Raw genomic sequence first — 10,637 nt, 5'->3', positions numbered from 1 at the left:
TCCATAGGCCTACTTGGACAAGTTTTATTTTTAATTTGCTAACATCAGCACATATCTTTTGGGGGTTTACTGTTTTAGCCTATCGCTCTGGATAAGAGCGTCTGCCAAATGACTTAAATGTAAATGTAAATGTAAGAACATAAGAACATAGCATAATGTAATATTTTGTCAGGGCAAAGATAGCATGGCCTATAATTTAAACAAATAAAACTAACAAGTCACCTGAGTGTTGGTAAAACTGCAGTATAATCATTTAGCCTTGAATTAGGCCTTTATGTCAATAAACTTGAGCAGCCAGACTTCTGTATTGGACACATATGTTGAGTTTGAATGTGATCTTTCACACGCTGCCACAATAAACCACATTCTTAGGCCTCAATATGTTTTTCTTCTTGGCTGTGCGGGTCAGTATCTCACACACTGACTGCTCAGTACTCTCTCTCTAGCTCTCTCTCGCTTTCTCTCTCTCTCTCTCTCTCTCTCTCTCTCTCTCTCTACACTCGCAATTCAATTACATTTAAAGTGCTTTATTGGAATGGTAAACATATGTTTATATGTGAAATACATAATAAACAAAAGTTAAATAACTATAAAAAGTGAACAGTAAACATTACACTCACAAAGGTTTCAAAGGAATAGAGGCGTTTCAAATGTCATATTATGGCTATGTACAGTGTTGTAACGATGTGTAAAAAGTTCAAGTACAAAAGGGAAAATAAATAAACATAAATATGAGTGCTATTTACAATGGTGTTTGTTCTTCACTGGTTGCCTGATTTCTTGTGGCAACAGGTCACAAATGTTGCTGCTGTGATGGCACACTGTGGTATTTCACCCAGTAGATATACTGAAATAAAAATATAAAACGCAACAAGTGTTGGTTTCATGAGGTGAAAGAAAAGATCCCAGAAATGTTCCATATGCACAAAAGCCTATTTCTCTCCGATGTTGTGCACACATTTGTGTACATTCCTGTTAGTGAGCATTTCTCCTTGCCAAGATAATCCATCCACCTAACCGGTGTTGCATTTCAAGAAGCTGATTAAACAGCCTGATCATTACACAGGTGCACCTTGTCCTGGGGACAATAAAAGGCCACTTTAAAATGTGCAGTTTTGTTACACAACACAATGCCACAGATGTCTCAAGTTTTGAAGGAGCGTGCAATTGTCATGCTGACAGCAGGAATGTCCACCAGAGCTGTTGCCAGAGAATTGAATGTTCATTTCTCTACGATAAGCCAACCTCCAACGTAATTTTAGAGAATTTGGCAGTACATCCAACTGGCGTCACAACCGCAGATCAGGTGTAAACACTGAAGCCCAGGCTTCTTCACCTTTGAGATCGCCTGAGAACAGCAACCCAGACAGCTGATGAAACTGAGCATTTCTGTGTGTAATAAAGCCCTTTTGTGGGGGAAAACTCAGTCTGATTGGTTGGGCCTGGCTCCCCAGAGGGTGGGCCTATGCCCTCCCAGGCCCACCCATGGCTACGCCCCTGCCCAATCATGGAAATTCCTAGAATATAGCCTAATTTATGTATTTCAATTTAGTGATTTCCTTAAACGAACAGAAACTCAGTAAAATCGCTGACATTTTTGCATGTTGTGTTTATATTTTTGTTCAGTATATATTGAATTATATTATTGAGTTAGTGTAATAATTGATTTTGTTAGGCCTAAGAAATAATACGAATAGCGTTATACAATGGAAATGGGTCTACATCTTGCACTACAATAGCCTAATTGCACAGACGAGCCAGTGCACGAGCAGTGACCAACCACCGAACCATTGTGCCCAGCGCTCAAACGTCATGCCCTACGTGCGGCCACTGCGCCCGCCGTGCAGCAAGAAAGGTCGGGTTGCATCTGTAGACGCGAGTCGCGACGTAAATCACAGACGACAGTCGACTTCCTCATGTCGCTGTGTGATTGACCGTGCATAGTAGCTTCTGTTTGGAAGTCCTCAGCACACACAGGTAAGATATTAATGAGATTTCAAGCTTCGATTTCGGTTTGTGTTACCTGTTTAAATGGTGCCGCTTTCGCTCTGCCTCACAGGTTGTCAAGCTACAGCTTTTAGAGAAGTCTTTGTCAATAGCTCAGCGACATTTTCTGCTGTTTTGATTTAGCCTGGTTGGAACCCGTCTCATTGTTGTGCAAATGCAACATCGCCACACAATTGATTACAGTGTTGCCAAACAGCCGGATGTTTGCTATTACAGGGTTGACACATTGTAACAACAAATTGCACGCACTGTCGCGCTCTTTAATGTACATTCGTTTGAAATGAATTAACATAAGCTAGATACATATCATAATGACCATGCAATGATTCCCCAAAGCCTTATAATTAATACTGAGAATGGATGGTTTTGTCAGAGATGACTGGACTATATGTAGGCCTATTGCATCTTGGAGCATCCTTCAGTCTGGAGTACACAACTACAGGTCAGTCATCATATGTAAATGAAATGTGAGCGAGAGGGGAGGGGTTTTTACAGAGGAGAGATTTCCAAGCCTTACATTTCTATTTAGCTAGATTTGGCCGTAAATACTTTCTTTAATGCCATGGATCCAATTTGTTCCTTCAGATTGCGTCAGACCTATGAAAAACCAGATTCAATGCTGCATGGTAAATAGCCTGTGTTCATCAGTTATGGTCATTAAGATATGAATACTGAAGGATGTGTGTGGCTGTCTGTACACATTTCACTTGTTGAATTATTCAGCTGAAGGCAGTTTGTCTGAAGGCTATTTTAGGAAGGCTGTTGCCCTTAATGCTACAAGGACATGCTCTGGCATCTTGCAAATGGCATGTTCCTTGGTAATGACTACACTTTTGTCAATCAGTGAACAGGGAAAACACACACACACCGAGCTCATAGTCTATGCTGATCTTAGCTCCTCGGGTGTATTGTTGTGTGTAAATTATGTAAAACATGAATATTTCAGAGTGCAGATTGCCAGGTACACCAGTCCCACCACTAAAACCAGTCCTGTAGCCTACACGCCACATTGAACTCTCACAGCAAAGGAATGTACAGTATGACTCTAAGATACTGTACTTCACACCACAAATCTTAGCATAAAGTGTTTTCCACACCAGCGTTGATGAGTATTGATAATGCCAACTATCCCAGTTACAGTAGTAGGTACTGAATATCAGTCGTCCTTCTCAGTCTCCCTCCAATTCCTGATCTTGTACTTCTGACACAAATATGCAAGACCAGGATCACAAGGACATTAAGACATATCAATAAGATGCTGTCTTTATACCTTAAACACTCAAATAAATACTTGATGCAAATAGTCTTATTTTAGTATCAATTGTTTATTTCCCCTGCAAGTTAACCTTATTCTCAAATAAGTATTGTTGATATAACAACCAATCCAAAGGAACCCCAGTGTATGACCAGTGTGGGGTGACTGGGTTCCTCATTAGTAGTGAGTGACCCAGTGTTTACTAGTCCAACAGCTGTTCACCATCGCTGCCGCGGTGACACCATTTTGAGCATCACAGCTGAGTGCCAAGCAGCTGAGAGGAGAATAGAGGCCTAAAATAGCACCCGGCGGTCACGGTTTGGCACTGCATTCTGGGTATAACCTCTCTCTAATAGGGTGTTATCATGTCAGCAGTGGGGCTTAACCTCAATCTCCCTGGCAATGGTTACTGTATATGAAATCATGTTGTTTAAGGATTTGGATTTTGTCCAATGCATGCTAATACTAAACAATAATGCTTCCTTCATTGGGCAAAGAATTGTAGAATATTGAGAAATAGAGTTGCTTTTGAATTCAGAGGTGTTAAACTGTTCATAAGGGAAGGTTTTAGGATAAAGCAATCCTTCTCACCCCCCCCCCCCCCTTAAATGATTTAGATGCACTATTGTAAAGTGGCTGTACCACTGATGTCAGAAGGTGAATTCACCAATTTGTAAGTCGCTCTGGATAAGAGCGTCTGCTAAATGACTTAAATGTAAATGTAAATGTAAGGTAATGTCAGTGATGGCAATGCCACTGACTAAGTGTGTGTTTGTAGTGCAAGGGTGAAATTGGTGAAAATATTGACTTTATAAAATGCATTTCCTGCAATTCTGTGTCGTTTGACATGACTTTTTATGCCTCTATTGAGGGGTATTTTGAAAACACAATATAGAGGATGATGCCTCCTGAGGAGGATGAGATTCCCAAACAGCAGTCTACTCGCATGAATATTATTTTAATGAACGGTATACGCCCACACCATTCTGTTGTTGGGGTATGCCCACACCATTCTGTTGTTGGGGTATGCCCACACCATTCTGTTGTTGGGGTATGCCCACACCATTCTGTTGTTGGGGTATGCCCACACCATTCTGTTGTTGGGGCATGCCCACACCATTCTGTTGTTGGGGCATGCCCACACCATTCTGTTGTTGGGGTATGCCCACACCATTCTGTTGTTGGGGTATGCCCACACCATTCTGTTGTTGGGGTATGCCCACACCATTCTGTTGTTGGGGCATGCCCACACCATTCTGTTGTTGGGGCATGCCCACACCATTCTGTTGTTGGGGCATGCCCACACCATTCTGTTGTTGGGGCATGCCCACACCCTTCTGTTGTTGGGGTATGCCCACACCCTTCTGTTGTTGGGGTATGCCCACACCATTCTGTTGTTGGGGTATGCCCACACCATTCTGTTGTTGGGGCATGCCCACACCATTCTGTTGTTGGGGCATGCCCACACCATTCTGTTGTTGGGGCATGCCCACACCATTCTGTTGTTGGGGCATGCCCACACCATTCTGTTGTTGGGGCATGCCCACACCCTTCTGTTGTTGGGGTATGCCCACACCCTTCTGTTGTTGGGGTATGCCCACACCCTTCTGTTGTTGGGGTATGCCCACACCATTCTGTTGTTGGGGTATGCCCACACCATTCTGTTGTTGGGGTATGCCCACACCATTCTGTTGTTGGGGTATGCCCACACCATTCTGTTGTTGGGGTATGCCCACACCATTCTGTTGTTGGGGTATGCCCACACCATTCTGTTGTTGGGGTATGACCACACCCTTCTGTTGTTGGGGCATGCCCACACCCTTCTGTTGTTGGGGCATGCCCACACCCTTCTGTTGTTGGGGCATGCCCACACCCTTCTGTTGTTGGGGCATGCCCACACCCTTCTGTTGTTGGGGCATGCCCACACCCTTCTGTTGTTGGGGCATGCCCACACCCTTCTGTTGTTGGGGCATGCCCACACCCTTCGGTTGTTGGGGCATGCCCACACCCTTCGGTTGTTGGGGCATGCCCACACCCTTCTGTTGTTGGGGCATGCCCACACCCTTCTGTTGTTGGGGCATGCCCACACCCTTCTGTTGTTGGGGCATGCCCACACCCTTCTGTTGTTGGGGTATTCCCACACCCTTCTGTAGTAAGAGGTACAGTGCCTTGCGAAAGTATTCGGCCCCCTTGAACTTTGCGACCTTTTGCCACATTTCAGGCTTCAAACATAAAGATATAAAACTGTATTTTTTTGTGAAGAATCAACAACAAGTGGGACACAATCATGAAGTGGAACGACATTTATTGGATATTTCAAACTTTTTTAACAAATCAAAAACTGAAAAATTGGGCGTGCAAAATTATTCAGCCCCCTTAAGTTAATACTTTGTAGCGCCACCTTTTGCTGCGATTACAGCTGTAAGTCGCTTGGGGTATGTCTCTATCAGTTTTGCACATCGAGAGACTGAAATGTTTTCCCATTCCTCCTTGCAAAACAGCTCGAGCTCAGTGAGGTTGGATGGAGAGCATTTGTGAACAGCAGTTTTCAGTTCTTTCCACAGATTCTCGATTGGATTCAGGTCTGGACTTTGACTTGGCCATTCTAACACCTGGATATGTTTATTTTTGAACCATTCCATTGTAGATTTTGCTTTATGTTTTGGATCATTGTCTTGTTGGAAGACAAATCTCCGTCCCAGTCTCAGGTCTTTTGCAGACTCCATCAGGTTTTCTTCCAGAATGGTCCTGTATTTGGCTCCATCCATCTTCCCATCAATTTTAACCATCTTCCCTGTCCCTGCTGAAGAAAAGCAGGCCCAAACCATGATGCTGCCACCACCATGTTTGAAAGTGGGTATGGTGTGTTCAAGGTGATGAGCTGTGTTGCTTTTACGCCAAACATAACGTTTTGCATTGTTGCCAAAAAGTTCAATTTTGGTTTCATCTGACCAGAACACCTTCTTCCACATGTTTGGTGTGTCTCCCAGTTGGCTTGTGGCAAACTTTAAATGACACTTTTTATGGATATCTTTAAGCAATGGCTTTCTTCTTGCCACTCTTCCATAAAGGCCAGATTTGTGCAATATACGACTGATTGTTGTCCTATGGACAGAGTCTCCCACCTCAGCTGTAGATCTCTGCAGTTCATCCAGAGTGATCATGGGCCTCTTGGCTGCATCTCTGATCAGTCTTCTCCTTGTATGAGCTGAAAGTTTGAGGGACGGCCAGGTCTTGGTAGATTTGCAGTGGTCTGATACTCCTTCCATTTCAATATTATCGCTTGAACAGTGCTCCTTGGGATGTTTAAAGCTTGGGAAATCTTTTTGTATTCAAATCCGGCTTTAAACTTCTTCACAACAGTATCTCGGACCTGCCTGGTGTGTTTCTTGTTCTTCATGATGCTCTCTGCGCTTTTAACGGACCTCTGAGACTATCACAGTGCAGGTGCATTTATACGGAGACTTGATTACACACAGGTGGATTGTATTTATCATCATTAGTCATTTAGGTCAACATTGGATCATTCAGAGATCCTCACTGAACTTCTGGAGAGAGTTTGCTGCACTGAAAGTAAAGGGGCTGAATTATTCTGCACGCCCAATTTTTCAGTTTTTGATTTGTCAAAAAAGTTTGAAATATCCAATAAATGTCGTTCCACTTCATGATTGTGTCCCACTTGTTGTTGATTCTTCACAAAAAAAATACAGTTTTATATCTTTATGTTTGAAGCCTGAAATGTGGCAAAAGGTCGCAAAGTTCAAGGGGGCCAAATACTTTCGCAAGGCACTGTATGCCCACACCATTCTGTTGTTGGGGTATGCCCATACCCTTCTGTTGTTGGGGTATGCCAACACCCTTCTGTTGTTGGGGTATGCCAACACCCTTCTGTTGTTGGGGTATGCCAACACCCTTCTGTTGTTGGGGTATGCCAACACCCTTCTGTTGTTGGGGTATGCCCACACCCTTCTGTTGTTGGGGTATGCCCACACCCTTCTGTTGTTGGGGTATGCCCACACCATTCTGTTGTTGGGGCATGCCCACACCCTTCTGTTGTTGGGGCATGCCCACACCCTTCTGTTGTTGGGGCATGCCCACACCATTCTGTTGTTGGGGCATGCCCACACCCTTCTGTTGTTGGGGCATGCCCACACCTTTCCAACACAGAAAAGCTGCATTTTAACATAATAACAAAACTAAGTAATTATTTCACTTATTGTAATTAATTATAGGTCAAATGTATAGAAATCTGTAAACACTGGACAGCTACTTTAAAGCTAATTTCCTGCAATTTTTTTCATTTTAAATAAATTACATGTCCCCCTAACCCCCATGGCAATATCACTTATGTTGTAGGGACTGGGTGCACTGGGTGCTAACTAAAAAAAACAGCAAGGCTTTCCCTCTGGCTCTGCTCAGCAGATGGCTGGTTTATGGCACAGGGTAATCCCTCCACTGCCCTGGGAGACTGCAAGTGTGTTTACATTGTGTGTGTTCCCCTGTCTCCCAGGCCCTGCTATGTTGAGGTGTATCAGCTATGACTGATGTGGAGGCGACATATGAAGACTTCATCGCTTCGCAGCGGACCGGCCGACGGAACGCCGTACACGACATCCCACAATCCCCTGAGGCACAGGGACCCAGCGACCTATCACACGACCTGGCTCAGCTCAACATCAACAAATCCGGTGAGAGCATTGGACCAACACTCTGTTTCAAAACCTGGCTAGCATAATTCACCTGTTGGTCAGGAAGCTGATGAAAGATGCATTTGGTGTTTCAACTTGAGACAAAATCCAGACTTGCCAGGACCTGTGTTTTATAAATTGGGCTATATTATCTCTTCATCTCTTTCTGTAGCGGGGTGATGTGTGGTTTTACATGACATATGGGAGAAAGTGTGACAATGCCAAGATAATGCCAATTTGGCCAACGCAGGAAGTTGAAACCGACAGGCGGCCAGACGAGCCATGTGTTTCCCTTGATAACTCATAGGGAGAATCTCAATTGCATATTCCTCACCCTCCCCTCTGACCTTCTCCTCCAGTGGGTTTTGAGAAGGAGGCAAGGAGAGAGGACGGAAGGAGTATGCAATTAAGATTCTCCAATAGTGTTGTCCTGCTGTCCATATTTACATGGTGACATCATAGTCAATTTGTCTTATAGTCGCTTTAGCGGATGACTCAACTCAAACACCCTTCTGCTCTCTCTCTCTTTCTCTCTCTCACTGACGTCAGATGTAATGATGTCATTTAGAGTCATTATTAATGCATGAATTGCCTTCCCCTCTCTCTTTCTCTTAGGTGAAGGAGAGGATGCTGAAAAGAGCCAGGCCCCGTCAGAGTCTTCATCCCAACCAGAAGAGGGGGGTAAAGAGTAGGAGGGCTAGCAGACGATCAGTGGTCATCAGTGGACAAACTGCTACTCTTTTTCCAAACTTCTAATCTGTGAACTGATCTTTCACCCTACTATTGTCCAGTAGTCCCTCCCCAACTTCTCTCAAAACTCTGCCCTGAGCCAATAATATGAATTGTTGGGTTTACTTAGGCAGCCGCAGCACACTGAGCCCTCAGTGCTGGTCCGCGTCCCAACAGTCTTGAAAAGCTCCCTTTCCTTACCTACTTTCCTTCTAAACCACTGAAGCTGAAATTAGACAAGACCCCAGTTCCGATTCTCCCCTCTCTCCTTGAAGTGTGTACACTTCAGGGGAAGAGGAAGAAACGGAATGAATGGGAAGGAACAGAATTGGAGTAATATGGTACGACAGATGAAAACAATGTGGTGGAATCTTACCCATTGACTTTTCGGTGGTCCTTACTAAAGGAAAGGAAGCCATTTAATGTGATTGGGACGTGGCAGAAGATGTTTTCAATAGAGGAAGTGGAACTTGCCTAACCCGCCTTGGGGATTCTCTATGGTTACCACTCTAAACACAGAACTAAACTGTAACAATGAACAGTGATTGGACACTGACTCCAGCTCTTTCCTCTCTGCCCTGATGCCATTGGCCCAGGCCCCCTGTCAATCATGTGGACATCCTTACAGTAACAACAACCTCCTTTCACTCTCTAAATGATTGAACCTTCATTTATCCAAGTGATCTCCTGAGCTTGAGAACCTCTTTTACCAGAGACTTGACAAGGCACGGCACTGGGGTTGGAAACTAAAATGTCATATACATTGTCATGACGTGATAATTGGACACACTGACACTAAAAGATGGCCGTTCATTTCGCTGCACTGTTTTGCTTGTCTCCAACAGGTTTGCTATGTAAGCGTACACTGCTAGCTGATGTCCCCTCCATAGCGTGTTGCTGATCAGTGTGTTTACTGTCCTGTCTCACCCACTGTACCAGGAATTGAGCTGTGACTTACTCTTTTTTTTTTCGTCTGTATTTCATAAAACAAGTTATTAATCCAAATTCATAGGCTACAATTTCCGTAATGGATTATTTAATCAGTTTGGATTAGTAACTCGTTACGAGAAGAACACTAGTTTTGAAGGTGAGACTGACATCTATGCTCGACGCCATTGTTGAGTTGTTTGTTTGGATGTACAAATAAAGATCATTCATCATTGATAGGAGACGAGTGAGTTTATTGCCAGTGGCTCCCTCTTGTGGTCAACACGGTCTGTTTTTTTTTTTTGGCATTGCAGTTCAGACTTGGTGACAGCCAGCTCCACTCTGTTCCACTGCCATGTCTCTCAGCTCAGTCCAGATGTTAAGGGTCATCTGGATAGCTTCAAAATCTTCAACACCAGTAGAGCTATACAGCCCCTGGTTACAACAGGTTTGATAAGACCTAGCAATGTGCTGTTAGCTCAACTTTTATCAGGATGCGTCTATGTCACCCCTATTATCATTAGAAATGGGAACATTGGCTCGCCCATACGTTTGATATATTAATGAAGGACCAGCCCAGTATTATGAGGGCTCTCCTGGCTTGCCCCGGGTGATCAATGTGTAAATCAACCCCTGACAGTACGTAATATAATGACAGTATGGACAGCTGATCGCAGTGCCAGACCGACCACGTGTAACAACACCTGCACAGGATTGGTACATCTGAACATCACACCTGTGGGACAGGTACAGGATGGCAACAACAACTGGCCGAGTTACACCAGGAACGCACAATCCCTCCATCAGTGCTCAGACTGTCCGCAATAGGCTGAGAGAGTCTAGACTGAGGACTTGTAGGCCTGTTGTAAGGCAGGTCATCACCAGACATCACCGGCAACAACGTCGCCTATGGGCACAAACCTACCGTCGCTGGACCAGACAGTCACGGTTTGGTCTCACCAGGGGTGATGGTCAGAATCGCGTTTATTGTCGAAGAAATGAGCGTTACACCGAGGCCTGTACTCTGGATC

At 44.3% G+C, this 10,637-nt stretch overlaps 1 protein-coding gene across 1 annotated transcript; it reads left to right on the top strand.

Moving 5' to 3' along the window:
• Positions 1 to 1,834: 1,834 nt before the first annotated feature.
• On the top strand, positions 1,835 to 9,841 carry pkia (cAMP-dependent protein kinase inhibitor alpha). The gene is made up of 3 exons (XM_064949905.1): positions 1,835 to 1,977; positions 7,773 to 7,950; positions 8,566 to 9,841. The coding sequence occupies exons 2-3, from the start codon at positions 7,800 to 7,802 to the stop codon at positions 8,640 to 8,642; spliced, it is 228 nt and encodes a 75-aa protein (XP_064805977.1). The 5' UTR covers positions 1,835 to 1,977; positions 7,773 to 7,799; the 3' UTR covers positions 8,643 to 9,841.
• The last annotated feature ends 796 nt before the right edge of the window (positions 9,842 to 10,637 follow it).

Source organism: Oncorhynchus masou, chromosome 30 (genome assembly GCF_036934945.1).
Source record: "Oncorhynchus masou masou isolate Uvic2021 chromosome 30, UVic_Omas_1.1, whole genome shotgun sequence".
Lineage (NCBI taxonomy): Eukaryota > Metazoa > Chordata > Actinopteri > Salmoniformes > Salmonidae > Oncorhynchus > Oncorhynchus masou.
The sequence above is the reverse complement of the archived record's forward strand: the minus strand, read 5'-3'. Positions and strand labels throughout refer to the sequence as shown.